The sequence below is a fragment of the Glandiceps talaboti genome, chromosome 2, assembly GCF_964340395.1.
Source record: "Glandiceps talaboti chromosome 2, keGlaTala1.1, whole genome shotgun sequence".
In the NCBI taxonomy this organism is placed as follows: Eukaryota; Metazoa; Hemichordata; class Enteropneusta; family Spengelidae; genus Glandiceps; species Glandiceps talaboti.
The window spans coordinates 15,900,309-15,923,488 of NC_135550.1; the positions used below are offsets into that span (position 1 = coordinate 15,900,309).

Sequence of the window (23,180 nt, forward strand, 5' to 3'; positions counted from 1 at the left end):
TTAGCATGAATACCCACAGCTAACGGCCTAACGCCAGAAAGGTACGATGAACTCTACACAAATCTAATATGTACACCCACACCACTTTCCATAACTAAACTCGAAGAGATTGATATTGTTTTTGTTACATCTTTGAATCCACATGCTCTGGCTTGTTTTCAAGATTCAAAACTCTAGTCTTAAACTTGGGTAATACTTTTTCTGCGTTTGCTTACTTTCACTTAACAAGGAAAACGCTTTTAAGACAAAGGCTAAACATTTGAAAGACGTTAACATCAATGTATTATAACATTAGGCTCATTGAAAGTTTGATCTGGAAAAAGAGTTAACAAGTTATTGATACAATGTCCAAAATTACTTGTTATGGTGAACTGTAATAATGGTAACATGTTAGCCACAGTGTGCAGATGTGTGTCTATATATATATATATATATATATATATATATATATATATATATATATATATATATATATATATATATATATATATATATATATATATATATATATATATATATAAAGTGGGCTTCATCAATAAATAGTAATAAATAGTAAAAGCAGCAAAAACTACGTCTAAACATGTATAAACCAAGCTTGTGCCCCTTTAACTATGACAATCCCATATGGAAATGAAAATGTACCAATAGACAATGCAATATGAAACCGTAAACTGCACGTCATAATGACGTTCGGACAAAATAGTCATTTTGTTTGGATCACATAATGTGGAAAATGATACTACCGTCATTAATGCAATAGGCTGTCTGAGATATAATGTTTCATGTCGTAATTTCATATGGTTGATTAGATATCTTCGATTAACATTGCATACATGTCACAAAAAAGTAAATATCTATTCTGAGCACGAGTAATTTTCATAACATACTACGGGTATACGGGCATGTCGTCCTAGACACAACCCTTGGTACTCCACCAATCTCTACTGATGCAACCTTTGAAAACATTGAATGAATAAAAGATGTAGGAGACATAGCAAGGTTACGTTTAGTCGACTAATTGATTCGATTGTCCACTACAATCACATTTGTCACATGAATACAAAAGTTCGTACTTGAACTGCACCTGGTGATTATCATTAGTTTTCACGGGTTTTGCATTTGCTCAGGAATCCCAGAACTGTATTCAAGATTTTTAAGCCGTGATTCTCTGTGTACAATGTAGCGTAGTATCCGCTACAACATGTCCGCCCTTTCTTACTGTTATAGGGTCTTCATGCAAATATACCAATGGTTGTTGTTGTGTTCTTTCTTTTTTACTTCTCATATACAGAGAGGTATTGTAGAGGAAGTTTGTTATGTATGTATGTATGTATGTATGTATGTATGTATGTATGTATGTATGTATGTGTGTGTGTCTGTCTGTGTACGTGTGTCATTGGGTATATGTGTATGTGTATGTCTGTGTGTATCCATGTGTATATATACGCTGAGCTTATAACTCAAAGGTAAAATGGCGGATCGTGCAGAAATTATATACACACCTTTGTTACTCCTATCGCAAGGGCTGACTAAATTCAGGACAAAATCCATGAACTATTTAGTTAAATACAACCACATTTCCAAAATGATTCGTGTCGAAATGTGTCGAGTCATCCTGTTTACACTGAAATCGTATCAATCCATAGTACTTTGCCCTTTGTCTAATCGTGCCCACTCCAATATTATTAGCACTTCCTGATTATGCATTCATTAGTTGAAGAGAGTGGTTTTTTGTGATATCTAAGACTAATAGTGTGTGGGAAGTTGACCTAATTCAACGGCATTTTGAATAGCTCTAACACATTATACCACGGTTTTTGCTATAATCACGCTTGTGAGAGGCATTTAGTATGTATCTGGTTTGATTTATTGGTAGATCGATTCAATAATTGTAACCTTTGTACATGTGTTTACAAACATTCATCTATTCGTTTCATTAGCTATACTCTCATTTCGCGTATGCGTGCTTGTTCATAAGTGTAAGGTGATAAACGACGTTTATGATAACTACGATTCAACAACGATTACTACAGACTCACCTCAACTAATGCCGAGTTTGCACCATACTTCACGTGCTTCGCAGCCAGATCCTTAAAAAGGTCGTCTATTTTGTCATCGTGGTAAAGTCTTGCAATGACTCTTTCCACAATACCCATGACTCGAAGACCATGAGCTTTTAGCTCTGTACTCCATCGCAAGTCATCTCTTTCCAGTTCTTTGAATGGCAGGAATGTGTCTTTGCATTCCGGGTGATTTTCAAAAACTCTGCAGGGAACAAAACAACAATGTTATGTTTATGCAGAATTCCAGGGGTTCATTTTGGTCTCAGGATCTTTTGCAGTAATAAATAACCTGTAATTAGTACATATCTTGTACAACAAAAATAATAAGAGTAACTCCGTTAGAATAAATACTGGTTATTGAGTTTGTTTGGAATGATTCCTGATCCGAATACACCCTTACCTCCCATACATATCCACCCATTAATATGTAAATGCTGCAAAACCTATCTGGAGAGGCAATTTTATAGGAATCTTGCATAACAAATGATAAAACACTCGAAACTTATAATTACTGGAACTGGAAGATGCAAATTATAGTGTCACTATGTGTGTAACCCCTTAAATTTTAAGTAAAGTCTAATTATATAATAACTGAATATATCATTGAAATGGAGGGTCTAATAAGGAGTACTTAACCTTATTCTTCGTTTCAGAAAACATAGGTATATTTATGAAACTATAGGCAGGATTTCCAAACATTGCAGACAAGACGATTTATTCGAAAAGCAATTGTCATTAAATTTTAAATGCTGTGTTTGAATGTGTGATAGAAACAAAATTAACGCCGAATAAAGGGTCCTGGAGTTCAACATGATGCGATATTTACATGTCGTCAAACACCTAGTTAATGACATGAATATCTTTATTGCAGAAGTTCACATAGGTGTAAGACAATAGATACTATATCGTATGTCTATCTAGAGACGTGATTCAAGATTTAGCGCTCTCTGTTCATGTTCGAGGACGCTCATTTATTATGTATAACATATTGTACTTTAATTATTATTACTACCAAGGCGTCGGGTTGTGATTTTCAACTAATTTTCTTTATAGAGATTTCGACATTTAGTCTTGGGCCTCGTACCTGTGAACATATTTCTCACCTGGCTCCCGCATTGCACGAGGCCGTGAATCCGAACCCAGAACTACCACGATGTACATTCTATGTTCAAGTTTTATTCCCAATAATATCACTTAAATTTGTCTTTCTCTACGTGTGCTGATCCTTGTGCTCTCTTAGTTATAACATAATCATGACTTGAAGATCCGAATGGGGAAAAATGCGTGTCAAGAAAGCCACATAATTACTTTTAATATATATATATTTATATATATATATAATGTAATTACTTTTTATATATATATATTTATATATATATAATGTAATTACGGAATCCCAAAGACTTATAATTCTAAATTACCATGTAAATTGATTAATATTCATCAAGTAACGTTTTCTAAGCAAACTAAACATATTCCATATTGTTACCAAAATGGTTTTGTACGGCATGCTATACACTGCATACAAAGCTTATAATTCAAAGAGTGATTAGTATGGGGAGTGAGGACAAGTAATTTGTAGTAAATGATATCGACAAAATTTGTAATACACCGCAATTGTTATTATACTAACTTGACTTAACTTATACAAAATAAGCAACACATTATATTATATTAGAATATGTAATATAAATCAACTAGTCGATCATGATTGCAATTACCAACTGACATTACATCTCACCATTCATGGCATAGTTCAACTTCGATATACCGATTCCATAGTTGTCTGAGGTATCAGTTAAATTACATCATGTACAAATGGCTACTTAGTTGGCATGGTAACTCTTTTAAAAACTTTTACATTTAAATTATATATATCTTTCACCAAGCATAGCTTCATATTGACATGAAAAATACACGACTGCACCTCCTAAGAAGAAGCTTCGATTACATTGTTGCCATGGTAACCAACAAAGTGTCCTGTCAAAATATCACAGCCAAATCAAATCTACAGTGATAGAGACCACGTAGTGTCAAGTGTCAAGAATATAAAAGTACTTCAGATAGAAACAGGAGTATGCTTGGTAAATGATACAAACAAAAATTGAATCATATCACATAACACCTGTAATAGTATATACACTTCAGTATTGGGAAGTTGTGTATACGTTGGCAACGAAGCATGTCTTAGTCAGATTTCTGCATACCAGACAGGTACTGAAGAATCTACAGAAACAGTAGAGTTATTCATCATTACACAAATATGCTTCCCCTCGCAGACGACAGATGTTGATGTTGTCAATGCCAACCAAATGTTTGAACAACTGTGTATACCTTCCGGTGTTGATTTCCCTTATCGTTTGGCAGGCAACCCTCACTCTTATGTATATGCTCCGTGCATACATAACGCTGACAGACATGAATTGTTTATCATCTGTATCATAAATAAGTTGCTTAGTTTTTCTCTGGACAATATCAGGTCATCAGAATCTCCTCCTTTCACATATATTGAGAAACAAAGGTATATCAGGCATGCATTTCTTATGTACATTGTCAATGATATTTACAAAAAAATATCTTTTGATGATTGATCATATTACTCAAAAGGCATGCATATTTTAAACTGTTAGTATGGGTAGGGATTACATTAGTCAGACGTTACATGCATGTTATTTGAAACCGGCGTCATCATGTTTTGGTTATACAATATCCCTTAGGTTTACATACTTAATTATTAAATCGTGCACATTGATAATTGTTACAAAATTTATATTCAATACACACTGCATGGAGAGGCTGATGACATGCGTAAAGAGTGGATCGTTTACTACTGCTTTTAAATAATCTATGAGTGTTTTTCTCCTCTCAGTTCTTAGAAATGTGTGTAGTTTATAGATCATATACATTTACAATATAGACAGTTAAATAAAAAAAAATATGGAATATATACTCTGGTCGCTCTACGTCATGACAACGCGTGTCTACGTCACTGGTTCTGCTGTATTCGAAATAAGGGCCAAAAACGTATTTATATTTTCCCCATTCATTGCAACCGGAAAAATATCGGGACCTAAGGATTGTCACTATTCGTCTAGCGATCCGTAGTGATCAAGACCCCTTAGGAGACTCGTTCTTTCATTGGCTGAACGAAGAAAAATACTGGGGGAATAACGTCTATGTAGCCACAGGCTATAACATTCGTAGGAATGTGTAAAATACATCTAATTCGATTAACTGTCACTACCCAAGGCTGCTTAGTAATATTCCGCATTCGCCATGTTGTTCTAAGCTAGTTGCCTATACTTTGTGCTGTAATCTATATGTCATAGTGTTTGGTTTTGGTATTTATTTTTGATTTTTAATTTATAAAACAATTTTATCATGGTTTCCTACTTGAAACTTCAATGTTAATCAACATATGCCGAGTTGGATGGAGGTATAAGTAACCCCAACTATGAATACTGTATGAATGAAACTACACTTGCAGAAGTTGAAGAAGAAAAGGACATCGGTGTCATCATACACAGTAATTTTAAACCAAAGTGAACAGTGTTCTGAAGCTGTTCTAAAGGCAACCAGGATCATAGGAATGATTTAGAGAAGCTTCACACTTCGCACCAATGATGTGATTGCACGCCTATATAAACAATTTGTGAGACCACATTTACATGTAGAATATGGATATCAGGCTCCTTGGTTGAAGAAAGACATTGCTTCCCTCGAGAAGGTTCAGCGACGTATTACTAAGATAGTAACAGAACTTAAACTGAAAGACTTGATATGCTTGATCTTACAACACTGGAAGACCCGGCACATCAGAGGGGACATGATTGAGGTCTACAAAATGTTGAATATCATTGACAACTTGCAACTGCTCAGTTACCATGACAAGGAGTATATATGTACACAGCAACCCGAGGTCACAACTATAAACTTCAGAAGCCACCTGCAAAACTAGATATTCGAAAATATTCATTCCCTGTTCGCGTCATAAATTTGCCGAACCATGTAATCATGTCAAAGGACACAAATGACTTCAAGAACAATATAGATCAGCATTTTTGGACGACTAACAGGATTTGAGAGACTTTTATTATTTGCTGATATTTTGTCCCTTAATGAACTGAACTGAACTGAACTTGGTCTTTTTCTGCAACTCAATAAATTGTTAGCTTTTTGCAATGTATTGAGTTACAAACACAGACTTGGAATATTTTGTTTCACAGTGATTTTTCAAGTAGGGAGCACGATGAAATTGTTTTATAAATTAGAAATCGAAAATAAGTACCCAACATTTCATTCCAGAATGATCTTGTTTCTCTTCGATGTTTAAATTATTTATTGTGGTCAGTTGTACACAATGTAGATGGGCATTTCTCTATATGTCCTCTATAAGTACTGGGATAGGGCTTGACATTTTCTATTCAGTATACTTTGAAAAAACACACTATTATTTAGTATGCAATGGAACACATTGCAGTTAAGCTGTCGTCTTATCATCTCAGAACACTACTCTACACAAATGTTTAAGCTTTCTTTACAGGAATTTTATATAGCCTCTGACGCAGCAAAAAGGTGTACGAGCACAAACTTGAAAATCGTTACCCTAAAAGAGGATTCCGGTTATGTTGAGAAGCAAGGAATGTAATTTAAAATAAAGCACAGTACAATATTTCAGTACTATGGAATGCTATAACGGGAATTAATCAAATATAAGAGACAGCAGTTTCTACTTCGATTTATTGGCAAGAATGTAAAAAAAAATTATGAATTAATTATAATTTAATTTATGAGACAACAGACCGTTTTCATAAAATATACATTATGATAGATTTATATAACCTGTGCCGGAGGTTATGTTTAACACAGCTTTGTGGGATCACTGAGGTCACATTTTGACCTACAGTAACCTTTCCATGTGAATATCTACCTTTAAAAGTAAAGGTCCATATATGAATATAAATATCGTGCCTAGGGTAAAACAAGATGAAGTTTTCTCGAGTTTCCTTTTTTTGTCGAAACTGCACGCTTCAACGGTATCGTAAACATGTGTGGTATACTCTGTAGAGGACGGAAAAGGGTAACCTTTTTCGATGATGAACATTTATAGCTGTCGGCGAAGAAAAAAACGAACACACCGGAATGGGCAGTGAGTGTGCGTGGACGGTTTTATAGTAAATGATCGATACTCTCACTATCCGTCGGAACTGTCCAAAGCTCAGGGGAATTAATATTCGTATTATTACGAACTATAATCAATTAATTTTACTTCGAGCATTCACCCGCCTTTTCATATACACTAGCGTTTAGGTCCAGTGAAGCTTACACGGATGAATGCTGATGATTTGAAGGTGCAATAATGAGCTACATAGGTGGCCCGTTTTCAAAATCGCACAGTATTATATATTTCTTTACCGGGATGCCCAGTTACCAGGAATAGGTACATGATCACCTAGATGTTTTAATGCAGTCAATTAATAAAAAAAATCCTTCCTTTAATAGTTTACTTACTGACACGATTTACATATTTAAGGAAACCAGTGTGTATCAGTTGTGCTTCGAAATGGTATCAGGGGTTTAGTGTTGTTTCTTATCATCTACTCGACAAATACAGTGACGGTTGGATTTCTCTGCTGCCTGTTCAGAGTAAAGCTTAGCTTTGAAGATTTACATTTTACTACATAATCCTAAAACTTATTGCAGTCTACAAATCAAGAGACAGGTATCGATTGTGTACTTGTACTTATGCTAGTACGTATTACCTTTGGTCGATTTGACGTCTACATAATGCTCCACCCCTGTCTGACTGTGGTGCTTCTGCAGTCTTTTATATGCATGCATTTGGTGGGATATCGATGTGAACAGTTTGATAATTCTTCGTGACTAAAAGATGGCTTCGTTAACGTAGAGAAACGCTACAGTGACGCATTGTCAGTTCACCTTCATTACACTTACCACGACTTGTTGTCATTGATATGGCTTTCGAAAAACGTCACCATTCGTCACACGAATCCTTGTAAGACATAGTCATTTCCGCCGATTATTGTCATTTCAGTGAGTTAACCATACTCAAATTACCATATTTACATCGAGTGAAAACCTTCAACGGCGAAAACAGGAAACCTGCGTTTTCGTAGACATGGATCGGGTTTAATACGATGTAGAGAAATTGCGCTTTTTGTCATAGTGCACCAAAGGTTTTGTTTTTTTATAAACAATCCAACGGTCCTTATGATATTTGAAATACACAATTTCTCCATTATAATAGCTTTACATATATCAAACGTGAAATGTATGTGTGTATTTAAAGTATCAATGGATACTTGAAATACTGTGAACAGGTGTCTGAAATAAAATCCAATAAGGTGTGGATAATAGAACACTTGGAATAACTTATTGAGCTATTTAACTCAGCTATAATAATGCCGTGATATCTTAGAACGACCTTCAAGGGCGCACAAACAACGGCAGTAAACTTTACCTAGCATTCAAAGGTACCCACAGTATTCTACTTACTAGATAGAGCATACTTAACCACTAGAAACTTGACTGCACTCAACGAGATACAAAAAAGCGAAGCTGTCTCAGAGCTGACATACGCTATTCATTCATTCATTCATTCATTCATTCATTCATTCACTCACGCACTCACTCACTCACTATCAACCATTTATTCATTCTTTCATTCCGAATATGCTCGCTCCCATACTGAGGTCGTTAATCATGTACTTCGCGGCAAAAGTATGCAGACAAAGACAAGGAAGTTGAATAGGCGTACTTTACTGATGACTCAAATGCCTCTAACAAAATTACAAACGACTCTTCACGTTCACCAAGGGATTGACAAGTTAATCAATTTGAAAATAGCATAACGTATGATGATTTCCCGCATATGTACTTATTGGCTGGATGACAGTCATTGAGACTAACCCTTGTTGTGATTAAAGCTTAGCAAATGGTTATCATGGAAACAAGGTAGGTTTGGAGAATAAATTAGATAGCATGGTGTGTTTTTTTAAATATAGGTCTCCCACAACGATTTTTGTGTGACATATTACATAAAGAAAAGAGACTGACAAGTTTTCTGAAGTGTACACATAATGCAAAATAGATATTTTGTTTTGACTAATAAGACTTTTACTATTCACTTTGGCACACCAGCGAGATGAACTTTATGTGAACGTATATCTATATCTGTATGTTGCTTGTATGTGTAATAACATATAAGAAACACGGTATATATGTAACCTATTCGTTTCTGCAGTACATACAATAATATATTTAAGCTTCTACGTTGTTGTTTCAAATATTTTACGTTATTTGCTCCAAAAGTATTGGCCTTAAAGAGAATGAATTGCATAGCTATGATGATATAATTTTTATTAGCCATAGTTATAACTATATAACCTTGCCCATTACCTTTATTACTCTGGATTTAATATTTAGATGTGTTTTTTCCTCGTAAATAATTGATATTCTTCATAGCACATGAGTTACCTTATTATAACAAAATTCAAATTATATTGCGAGCATGTGTATGCATATGCTTTATTCATTTCCTTTCACAAATGAAGCGTTACATTCAATTTTCAATTTTGATTAACCGTTCGTTTCTTAAACTCTACACTTCATTTAAAAGAAATGTACATCTTGATCAGACAAAACAAAGTGATGTTTCCGATAACACGCTTCAGAAAATAAGGTACGTAGTTCGGATGTTTATTTTATTTTTGTCCCTATTTTTATTTTTTTTTATTTTTTGAGGCATTGCTTCGAACCTAATATCAGACAAGATACCCGTTAATCGAATTGCTCCGGTGATAGTTTGGCGAGGTGTAAAAGAGTTTGAATGAGGACAATTATAGGTGAAGTTCACAAACAAAATTATGCAGACTGTAATATAAATTTAACATTTTTGAAAGACTCGATAGCTCTGGGATGACATTTTGATACAGAATAGAACAAAGATACCCTGGCAAGAAAATCTACTCGGAAATAGAAGTTAATTCTCACAATTTTATCTTAAACTAGGGTCGGTCGAGTTACCGTCATTATTTGGCCTAATTATAAAAACTATAATATACAATAGATTAAAATCCCCTTTCGAAGTATTTCATCAATTTCATTGTTATTCTCTTGCTAGGAAGAAGATCAATGACCCCAACATATGTCATATCTAACTGCCTAACAAAATACTTAACAATGTTTTTTCTTGGCAAGCTTATATTGTGGGTCTTCTATGTCGTAAAAGAAATACTTGAGTATTACCGACAAATGTTGCGACATGCTATCTAATGTACCGAATGAAGAATGCTATATTAAAGGTAAATGAATAATTGATTTTACGCTTTCAATTATTCAGAGTAATTGCATGTTGCAACTGGATCAAAGGAGTCTGCTCTTACTATCTGGTGTATTAGGCTAAGCGGTGTTTCTACATTCTCTTTCAATTATTCTCTTGACATAAAAAATCCTGGGTGTTTCAAAGTTTATTATACCATGAACGAGTCAGGCTCAATAAAACATACGGAATATATACTGTGGTCGTTCTAACTACGTCATGACAACGCGCGTGTTACGTCACCGAATATGCTGTGCCATTGTCATTACTTTTCCCGATTTCTTAAAAATATATTTCTGGCGATGCTATAACTATGTTATTCTCTGACATGTTCCTTCATTCAGCTGGAAAATACTCGTGACCTAAGGGTTGTCACTACTCGTCTAGCGACTCGAAGTGACAAGTGTCCATTAGATCACTCGTTTATTTTCCTTGGCTGAACGACGACAAACAATGCGGAACAATGTTTAAATACCTTTGACGCGTTTCTGCATTCATTTGCGGGGTTTATTCTTTGTCTGCAGTATTACAACCGTTTTCACGTGACCATTACAATGTGATGAAGGGTTTGGTTATAAATCACACAGTGAATAATCGGCCACTAGCACAGCGATATCTTAGGAGATAAGCAGTATTTCAACATTGCACGCGGCATTGGTCAAGTACAGTTGCTATAGGTAGAACTTACATAGTGTTTTGCAACTGGGAGTTATTTCACCATGAATGTATTTGACTAACAATATGAGTCACAATGTCAGAACTCAAAAAACTATCTGGTACATTTTGGAGGTTCAATACTTTAACATTCATTGGTCACACAAATCATGCTACCATTACGTTATCTGGACAGACACGGTGGTTATCAATGTACTGATATTGTTAATTTACAAACAACAATAACAAAGCAGTATACGATAAAGAAAGGAGCAAAACATCCTCTATAATCACAACCATAAATTGTATAACCATGGCAATTATTCCAATACCATATTACCATTGATAACTGTTTTGATCTAAAGGGCACTATAGTATTGTTAGATACATATGACAAATTGTATGGTATTCAAATATACCATAAATATGTATATGTAACAAAGTTTGGATATTAAACGCACAGTTGACTAGTAACGTGTTCAGGTTGTTGTGACGTTCTTGTGAAAAGTGTCATGGTAGTGATTTGTCATCAACGAGTTTTACTAGTATGCTTAAATTTGTAATTGTCGCACAAGAGTGATTGTACTGGCGGCATAAATCATCCAATGGTGCTGACAAAAGGACTCACAGGAAAGATATGTTTAAATACTTTAGCTAGCTGTTATGGCAGGCCATGTGTTGCAATATTCAATGACACTCATTTTCATGCATACAATCCCGTTCTTATTCTTAAACTCCGTGTTTTCATGGGATAAATTATACATTTTGTATTCTTAAAATTGACGGTAAAATCGATGTTTGTATTTGTAAATTTCATGTTGTAATTTCTCAACTTCTCTCTATCCATGTGATTACATGTATTTTTCCTCAAAAATATATATTTGTATCTGCCAAATTTGCGTTTATATTCTAATTTCCAATACTGCATTTGATGATTTGTTAAATTGTATAAAACATAGTAAAACTGTTCTGTATATAATGTAGAATCACTCGGTAGAGAGCTATCGGTGATAAATAAATAAATAAATAAATAAATAAATAAATAAATAAATAAATAAATAATACGACTTGGAATGCGTTTGACGTTCCTTGCTGTTCTTAGATCAGCGCTACTTTCAGTGATTATATCAATCTTTATCTCCTGGGCATGTTCCTACCAATGTGTAAATTACCCGAAGACCTCACATGGCAGCTTTGATATATTTACGTCATTCTTTTGAGATTACCCAGTTCATGTTCTAATTATCAAAATGTTAATATTATGGCGTAGCACGTAGGTATGATAAACGACTTCCCATTTCTCCAACGTAACCACACACTTACAATTGGTCTAAATTAAAAATAACATATTTACAGTATTACCTGGGAGATCATCATCTATTACTCTTCATTCCTTGTGAAAGGTATGTATATCTGGATGCATCATTGCATATTAGATATTACAGCTCTGCAATATAATTATCTTCCACTTCCAAGGCAGACATACTTAAACACAGAAACAATTCAACAATTTTTTTTGTTATTCTTTTAATTTATCCTCTTTCCTTGTATATTTGCAATTTGTGCGTATTTTTATATGAAGAATGATAAATAAATGGGCGGACGGACGGACGGACAGACAGACAGACGGTTAGATAAATATGTACGGTCAGACAACATTGGGATTTATGGACAAATTCGTAATAATGATTGAAGTTGTGCCTTCTGTTAACTGTACTCATGGGACAATACGAGACGACATGGTCATCAGGATGCAAAGAATGGTTCAACCTCAATCGTGTGTACATTCCTATATTTTTCATCAGCGGGATTACGTGCAATTCTGTGTCTCTGAGTAAAGGTACAACAAAGCAAATAAAACATGCTAGTAAGTCAGTCATACATAATACTGCAATGCTTCATGAATACCGAGAATTCTAAACATTTCACTGATAATTATCAAACTACCACGTGAACCGTTATTCATCACTTGCCAATCATTAAGTACTTTACATTCTAGTAGGCCAAATACAGAAAAGTAAAAAATTCAACAGCTAAGGCTTCACTCAATTACCACGGACTGTCTACTTTCACCCTGGCTACGAGAAATAACAGTAATGAGTTTTACGTCCTATAATATACCATTTAATGTTATCTGACGAATGTCATTGTTTCATTACATCCAATTCGGAGATTAGTGTAATCTATAATAACAAAGGCTTGGTATGACGTTTAGACGTCAACACGTCAGGCTGTCGATTGATTGCTTTATCAGCAGCATTAGTAAAACTATTTTCCTCTCAACTGTGTTTCAAGTTCCTATTGATGGCCACTAATTACATTTACTTGTGCTGGTACATGCTTTATTCAGGTGAGTGTAAGGTAGTAACATTAGCTAGGACTGTCGATTAAAGAATCTACATTATGGTGGGTATGAAAAACAATTGCGTCCAAAAAAAAGTACAGTATGGAATTGTCATCCTTATTTGCACAAGAGAACTACCTTGAAGTCGGTTTACCCACCACTGTTTATGATTTACGTTATTCCTATAAATGGGTTTATCTGTCTGCTGTTATAATTCAGATACAGGCGAATGATTAGCCACGTGGACATCGGAAAGTGAAGCATTTTTGTGACACGTCTTGTGAAACCTCTGTACATGATCATGTAAGCATCAGTTCTAAGATCGTAATGTATGATGGATATGGCCAAGTTTTTATAGAAAACGTGTAACTATCTCATTCATTTGATGGTCATCTTTCGTTGAGTGCTAGGTCGAATATGCGACTTTACAGCAGCTCCGGTTATTGCCTGGTAGTTAACCACTATCTACAATTCGACGAAATTGTGAATACCAAGAATGTCGACATTTTTGTCGAAATTGGTATATTTTACTTCTAAATCAATAAATATATGGTAAACATTTATTAAATCTAGTCAAGCATTTCCCGACAGTATGACAACATCACGTACCAGACGATTTACGCTTATCACAGGCAATGACCTAATCGGGATGTTTTTCGTAAAGACTAAACTATCAATGTACGCGATAATCATCCGAACTCTTATGGGGTTCGAATAACATATCAGGAAATGTGCCTTTCTCTCTTAGGAATCACAAGAGTGGTGTTTATAACACAAGTGTCTAACCTGTTTTCAAATCAATACGATAAGGGCAGGAATGCCAATATTTCAAATAAACCAGACCCAACGAAGTTGTAAACATACTACATGTTATGACGTCATGTATATTTTCGCACGCACTTGGACAAAACAACACGTAGCATTACGTACATACAGAAATAGGAACATTCTGGTCACAGACAGACAGACAGACAGACAGACAGACAGACAGACAGACATACATACATACATACATACATACATACATACATACATACATACATACATACATACATACAGAGACGGGCAGCCTTATTCTGTTATTACTCTTAGTTCGTTGGGTTATCATGAAACGCCACCTTATCTACTTAAACGTTAAATTGTCGAAGACGAAGTACATATGTGCCTCCTTTACACTGGCAATGTTCGGTAAAGACGGAATGTACATTTAATCTATGCTTCAGCCTAGCCCTCCAGCTTTATAATGTCTCGGATAAGAGCAGAATGGTTGCCTTTTCCTCTTTTTTTCAACCAGATATAAAAGAGATATATTTGCCATAGGGAAGTGTATATTCCTTACATTATGACATTTACATCTGTGGAATATTCGTGTTGCGTATCAAACCAATTGATGCATAACCATTTCTCTAGTCCTTCGAGAAACATGGCTTGACCCTCGAAAAAAATAAAAAGGTAATTAATGTTGCTGTCTAGCATCTGATCTCTTGAAGTAATTCTGACATCCCTAAAGACGTTGACAATCTTTAAACTATCGATAAGAGTATTACTGAGAAATTGACAATCTGTTGTAAATGTTCTAGAGGCAAATCTCATTTATTGTTACAGTAATGGACAGATGACCTTTATTCTATTGTAGTATACATGTCTGATACACACATGGTATTATATCACGGTTATCGATCTATATTTCAAAAAATGTGTTACCCTATTACTGTCAAGGTCACACCTTTCAAAATTGTGTACTGGCTGCAACTGGGACATTCTTTTCATCGGGCAAACACATATATTTGCACAAAAAAGAGAATGTGTCCATTTTATCCTTGGGTAGAGCAATGACATTTAGCGAACGCTTGAGTTTGAATCACATGTCATTTTAGTTTTTAAATAATTTATAGTAATTGCTGACACCGGAAGTGTGTGGCTTCGTCTCAATAATGAATATTTAATGAGTAATACCGTATATAGTTATATAAGTCAAGGTTTTTCTGTGAATAATTAATGTTTAATATGCAAATGCAAGATATTCTGGTCGATGGAGGCACTCATATCAGAGTCCGTACCATACATTATATTGTTTACACTTGTATGTGTACAGCTAGATACACAAGTTTACCCCCAGATGATGATTCAATACATCTGAGGTTGTACAATATTTAGAAGTCATTTTATAATACATCATTTTCATATAGAGATCAGTGATTGGCTTCTATTATATCACGTGGTATGGACTATCGACCCTTACTGACCTAAACATTTATACACTGGGCAGTATATGGTATTATTACTAGAGCATAGTGAATTGCTTTGACTGCGGAAAGAATACTTGTCAGAGAATGTGATATGTTATTAAATACTTATTGCCCGGCCTTATAGTGAGGGTACTAGCAGACCTCATATTCCTTCAGCCTCGTGTAAATAGATAGTACTAGCGACCCTCGAGGTTAACAGACTTATACTAGTGCCTTCATAGCTATAAGCGTATAGTAGTTAACAAAACATTACATGCCCGATTGTATTGACATAAACATTCACCTTACTGAATCAAATGTATCTGATTTTAGTAATTGTTGGAGAATATATTGTTCAAGGTTCCAAGAATCAATGGGACAGTACAATATAGATACATACTAATATTCCGCCAGTTCAGAGATAAACGTTAACCTGAATCATTGCGTGATGAAGGTCCGTAGTAGACAGATCGAAACGCCACATTCGTTTCCAATCTACCGTTCCAAGTTACAATATTGTACTGTCCTTAGTAGTTTTTTGTTTCACGATTTATGATCAATTTGATGAAATGCTTGCAGAGTGTGATAGTGTATATAGTTGTGATGCATCTACAAAATGCTATAGATAAACAATTTCGTTATGTCATTACCCAAATACACAGTGGAGTGGATTTACTAGTATATTTACAATTTACAGACTGAGCCGCATCGACGCAAGGCGTGCACTTCGCCAATCGTCGTTAAGTTTTACTGCCACACTATCCGGTGTAAGTCTGAATACTTTATTCTTTCCTATAGTTCAGGTCCATTTACTTCCACTTAGGCTAAGTTAAATGAGCCACGAAACATTTGATTTCAATGCCGTAGCCATCAGTTTGTAAATAATATAGTAGTTCATAAAGTTAGTATGGTTGTCAGTTTTCAGCCGCATGTTTGCTTACATAAGGGCTATAAAAATAACCTGTACTGTTCAAAGTATTTTTTGTTAATTTATTCAAGAGAACTCAAACCCACTCCCAGTTCAAATTAAGGGAAGAAAATATTTGGTCACCACGCAAATATTTTAAATATACATTTTAGAATTCAGTATGGCCACCATCGACTGTGTTAACTCTATGAGAAAATAATAGAACGTCGATTTTCTTGAAAACAAGACGTTTATCCTCCAAATTTCTTTTTATAGGAACAAGTTTATAAATGGTGAAGTGTGGAACTATTTTAGAATTTTGCTTTCCATGGAGATTGGTCACCGAGGCGAATTTTGCGTTAAGCAAACATGTGGCAGACAACTGAAAACTATCTAAATTGTATTAAACCAACACAACATTTACACACCAGGGGTGCTACGTGATATAATTCATCTTGTTAATTAATCAAGTTTCGTGGATCTTTAACATCGCCTAAGTTGAGATAAATGACCTACTAAAATAAAAAAAAAAACCGTAAAAAGTATTCGGATTTCCACCGAATAGTTTGATAATTACATTACGGTTGCGTCAAGCTGTTATACGATCAATACTTACCAATAGTATTACAAGAGTAGAGCTGCTTTAACATCGTATAAAAATAAGTCAATATTTTGTTTTCAAAATTACCTTTACAACTACAAAACAGAGGTTTCGCTCGAGTAATGCAGTTTGGTTTCAATGGATGTTTGAGTATCCTGACGGCGTTTAAAGTGGTCTAATCGTCGACTACATCTTTCTGCTACGTACAATCGACTGACGCTGCGGTTTTTTTAGATGAATATATATCGATTGGATTGATTTCGTGAACAAACTATTTGCTTACGTGAGCTGTCAATAGTATACATTCTTCCGCTAGAGTTATGTTTGCATATCGATTGGCGGAATACTTTGAAAAGAGCATACTTTTTTAGGAATTACATGCTGTGGGATTATGAGTGGATGAAACATGATTTCATGACTTTGGTAGCTTTGACTACGAACATTTTTCTCCACGTCTTTCCACCAGGGGTAAATCCTGTACAAAGCTGTGTAAATGTGACTAGTATGAAATAGAGTTTCACGTTTGATTGCATTTATCCATGCTGATATTTCTGCTGTTGTATACAGTCAAAAGTGGTACTTAGTCTAATACTACCCGTGATTATATAGATGATGGTCAGCTGACCTACATGTAGCGTAAAGGTTTGGCAAATGTGACTTTGTGTGTAGTGACATATAGAGCTTACATTTGTGTATCCATCCAGTAGTCCCCCCGTCATTACACATTTACTTGGTCATTTTCAATCAATAATGTTTCTATTCACTAGAAATAAAAAAAAAATTCTCAGCACTCACATTCTCGAAGACGATACGATCGTGACAGAATTTTTCCACTTCGTTGGTTAATATTAATGTCCATGACTGATTTTGTCATGCACATTTGTACGTGTCCATTGAGAGTTTATACTTCTACTCTAATAGCAGAAATAAATCAAGTGCAAACAACACATTCCAATATTATTCATACTGAAACTATCAGGAAAGCCATCAGTCATGTTTTGTTCATGCGGTACGCTAACACATATCTGATTCGACCAACTAATGGGACGTTTTAACTGTCAAAATGATATTCGAATAATCATAAGTTTGACTTTGACCTAGAAACGTGTGAGTGCTCTTGATCAACTATACACGCATCTCCTCTTTATGGAATGATCCAAATATGGAAAACAGTATGGGCTACTTTTTTTCAATCCGTGCGGTAATGTATAATGTATTTCATTGTGTTCCTACCTTTTCTTCGTACGCGGGCTTCGTACATGGCTTATACATAAATTACTTCTTCTTTTTAAAGATATTCGGAATGATAAATATTCGGTGTCAAAAAAGATCGTAACGTTTCAATATAAACGATACCAATCTGAGAGTATTTTCCCCAGGCAGTAATTTGTACGTCTGTGCATAAGCTTTACTTCCGGGAATGAATAAGCAATATGATGCCTCGTTACCCATCTGCTACCTCAGCTAACGAAATTAATTTCTTATAAGTGTAGTCGTCAATCAGGAATGGTCATATTGTAAGATTTTTACTTAGATACGTCCTCCTGCATCATGAGGTTTAAAGAAAGGGTCAATGTTATCACATTCGGTGGGTTTTCAGAGACAGACAGACAGACAGACCCATGATAGAAATACGTGTTTAGAAAAATATTTATTTGTACCAACCCCGGGGTAATTTCCTTTAAAAATGAATAGATATCTTGGTACTTTGAAATTACGGGCAACCTGAAAGCATAATTGCATTACCTACACGAAATCACATTCTGACCTTAAAAGATACGCAATCTCTATTCAGAGCATAACTTTAAACGTATTTTCAAGTTGTTCGAATGCTTTAAGTAGCCATACATTGTCCCTCCCCTGGCGTCTTTTGAATTGTAAGTTGTAGGTTGATTTTTTGGGGAACGAGAATTCAGGCGAATTATAGCACTTTCGGATAGTACAGCCACCTAGTCCATATATTTCCCCATTTATTTCTTGAGTATGCATAGATTCACTATCCTGTAGATTAATCTTCATCAACTGGATCATAAGATTAATGTATCACCATTCCCAAAACATGTTGTTGTTGTTGTTGTTGTTGTTGTTGTTGTTGTTGTTGTTGTTGTTGTTGTTGTTGTTGTTGTTGTTGTTGTTGCTGTTGTAATACAAAATAACTATGATTCATACGTAGTCTGATTGATTGAGAGAGGAATGTTCGAAATCACAAACTAAGTTCAATCTATTTTACTTTCAAATGCCTGGACGTTGGATAACAAATGTCCCGACTCATTTCCTTGATGGGATGAGGTGTATGATAGAAATACGTGTTGCGAATGCCCATTGATATTCACCGATACGTCACCTACAGGCATCAGACTTAGAATTGGAAGTAATATTTGCTGTTCAAGCAACATGTTTGAGGTTAGGTATATAAAACATTTAGTACACATTGACACTGCATGTATTAAGCTTAGAATCGTGATGTATCTGTGTATCATGCATTTGTTATGCTTCCGTCGTTATTTGGGTTACATCACTGTACTAGTAGCTATTGGTAACATCTTCATGCGGTACATCGGTCATATTTGGTGTTAATTCATGCGTTTCTCTACTACTTTTCTTGTCACACACAAACTTGATAGATTTTAGAAAATATTACATACCAGATGAATAATGTATGATTGTTCGACCTGCATAGTACAGGTGGTACAATACCCACAAGTATTGTTACGTAACAGATACAATCCGACCAATATGCGTCGAGCGGTAGCGAGGCGCATATTGGCCGGATTGTATCTGTTTTGTACACCGGCTAATTTCCTTTGTTGTGTATTGAGTTCGAATTCCAATATACTCCGGAGATAACTCATACACTGCTATCATACCACCGCAACAACAATAATAATAATAACAGTGTCTGAGCCATCGTGCATGTCTGCATATCTTCCGGGCTATGTATACACTCTAGCTAATACACATACACCCGCTAACAAAATTAGACACTCACTTCACACTACAAGTTCTCAAATACAGTGTCTGCTGTACTGTGCATTTTCTCAGAGGATATTTTTACATTCGAGTTAGAAGACATACATCAATGAAGTTGGATACTCTCTGTACTCTCCATGTTCTTAAATGTAAACTGAGCAAAACGTCGCTTTCGACAAGACATGCTTAGCTACTGAAAGGTTCACACACACTAACCAAGCTATTGACGTTTATTTGGTTGGGCTTTCGCCATCATCAATCATTCATTTTGACAGCTCTTTCTGGTTGATAACAAACTCGATACTTCGATACAAACATCTTCCTGTTGGGAGTCAATGTCTGTCTAATATACTCCGGATGTTGACTTTCATTACCATGTCTGTCTAATATACTCCGGGTATGGACTTTTCATTACCCGGATGGTATTTCTCATATTCTCAGCTCCCTGGATTTTGAAGCGGGAAGTTTGCGGACACCTGATTGGCTGATCGCCCGATTAATCACTGTCGCTTGACAAGTAACGCCCACGCCGGTGTACAAATCTATATATAATCATTGCATTTTTTTTCTTTTTGACTATATATTGTGAGATATCTGGGGAACAATCCTTCGAGTTCAATTTTGAGTACACAAGAAACCCAAGAGGTCCATTTCCGTGATTACGGAATCTTCAATATGGTAATCACGCTACTTGCAACGTCACCAAAGAAGTACAGTTTAATAACTGACGTTTCTGGGATCACTTGTCCCCTAGATAGAATGATCCCATAACTTTCATAAACTACCCTTTGCTATGGAGTGATCGATATCATGCGTAAATCGGATTGGAATTGCATGATCCCAGGGAACGTGTATATAAATGTTTACTTTGACGATACTATACCCAGCTGTATGTTGAGTGACATTTCTGTAATCACTACACATAGTGCTAGTGTCAACTTGAAGAGACGTTCTTACAGTAACCTTCGTGCACTACAAATGTAAATTTACCTAATCCTACCAAAAGTATTTATACATACTTTCATTATTTTGTCATCTACAGAACCAGTAGTCATCGATTGTCCCCCGCTTCTTATTTCAGCTGACGGGCTTTTTACAGTATTGGTCTTCGTTAAATAGTAAATATGCCATGGATATAAGGCTGACCGGGGTTTTTTTTACACTAAAAATATCAACTTCATTTTATGAAAGTGTTGTTTCCGAAACATCTTTAAAAAATATGTTCCATCTTAGATTTATCATATTAACTACATTATGATTGGATTGCGTATATCAATGAACAATAAACACATGCAATTGGTCCTGGTTTAAAACAAAAAATACAAAATAACACTGGAAGTACTCCTGAAAGGTTTAGGTTTAAATAACAATATCAGTCAATATTAAGGGTTACATGTAGTTATAAAGTCATCATTTCCTAATATCCCGATTTTGGTTCTTCTGTTCCTCTTGTTATATTTACGATAAAAAAAAAGTATAATTGCGTGTTTCCGATAACCTGGCCTCAGAAAATATGGTAGCCTGTAGGTATATCAGGATTGTATTGTATTTGATTTTATCTTTCAATTATTTTTATTTTTCAAAAATAATGCTTCGAACCAAAACCAAACGAAATGTGGGTCAAAATACCCCTTCTGTGATAATTTGATGAAGTATATACAGGCATCACTGAGGAAAGAAAACATAAATGCATAAAGGTCAAGAAGATAAAGAATTTCTTATCTTTTTTGTTATAATGTCTTAAACATCTGTAAGGTCGGCGGCTTAAACTGGGGTCGGTTGGGCTATCGGAAACACGCAATTGTTGTCATTAATGAGTTACTAAATTATTTACAATCCCATTTTGTTAACTATGTTAGACGGATACATCGAACAGCAACTGCTTTGATTACAATGATGCAAGGACGCTCTTGAAATCGAGTCCCTAAACTCCATTGATTTTTTTTCTCGCTTTCGCCCACAGCATTGAATTTTCGTTGTATCACATTTATTTCTTTTACTTCTCTACTAGCCATTTGTACTTACTTTCTTTCTAGTATGAAATACATTTCAATTTCAATCCTTTTTAATTACCAATTATTAGTTGAAAAGAAACGATTTTACAAGAAAATGTTTTTGTCAGTCACACCAGCTTTCTTTTTTAAAAGTGATAATGATACACTGCTTATACCGTCAAATTTACTCATACAAAAAAACGTCTTTAGATAGATACACAGTAGGGTCCATTATTACCTACGGTCGTTTGGTCTTACTCTAGTATGAAAGACTCACAAATCATGATCCCAATAGTATAAAATATTACATATGTGTAGAGAATAGTCATTCTTCATCATACTATGTAAATAATCAGAGATGATTAATTTTAGACATCTGTAATAAATATTTCAGATAACACATTACATGTCCTGTCATTAGGGCAAGTTGGTATTTCTTCTATCACGGTGTCATACTATGAACTCGACACATGCCCTAGGTCTCGTGAACCTTTCGTTGCTTTCCTCGACCATGATTGATATTGACTCATCAAGTGAGTGTTAAACTGTACGACGAATTTATGTCGTTTCACTAGGGGAAATTACAAGTACTACCATACGAACCATGTTTTGTTGGCATAATGGCAGAAGGGCAAATAGAAAGAGGGAGTGTGTGGGATGAGATAGACTCATTTACACAATGATAATACTCGTTCACTGAGACATACATACATACATACATGCATACATACATACATACATACATACATACATACATACATACATACACACACATACACATACATACATACATACATACATGCATGCATACATACATACATACATACATGCATGCATGCATGCATGCATGCATGCACGCACACACACACACGTACGTACGCACACACGCACGCACATACATACATACATACATACATACATGCATACATACATACATGTATGCATGCATACATACATACATACATACATACATACATACATACATACATACATACATACATACGGTCAGACACGCGGACAGATATACAAGGTTTACTGACGTGTACCATTTCAATTATAAATTAATACGGTAGATAAC

The 23,180-nt window shown here is 35.1% G+C and overlaps 1 protein-coding gene across 1 annotated transcript in view; it reads right to left on the reverse strand.

Annotated features, from left to right (window-relative positions):
• Positions 1–23,180, reverse strand: part of LOC144452382 (uncharacterized) — a 28,698-nt gene that overhangs the window by 2,650 nt on the left and 2,868 nt on the right. The window contains exon 2 of the mRNA XM_078143478.1: positions 2,040–2,265. Within this exon, the coding sequence (XP_077999604.1) occupies positions 2,040–2,265 (226 nt within the window). The remainder of the gene's footprint in view (positions 1–2,039; positions 2,266–23,180) is intronic.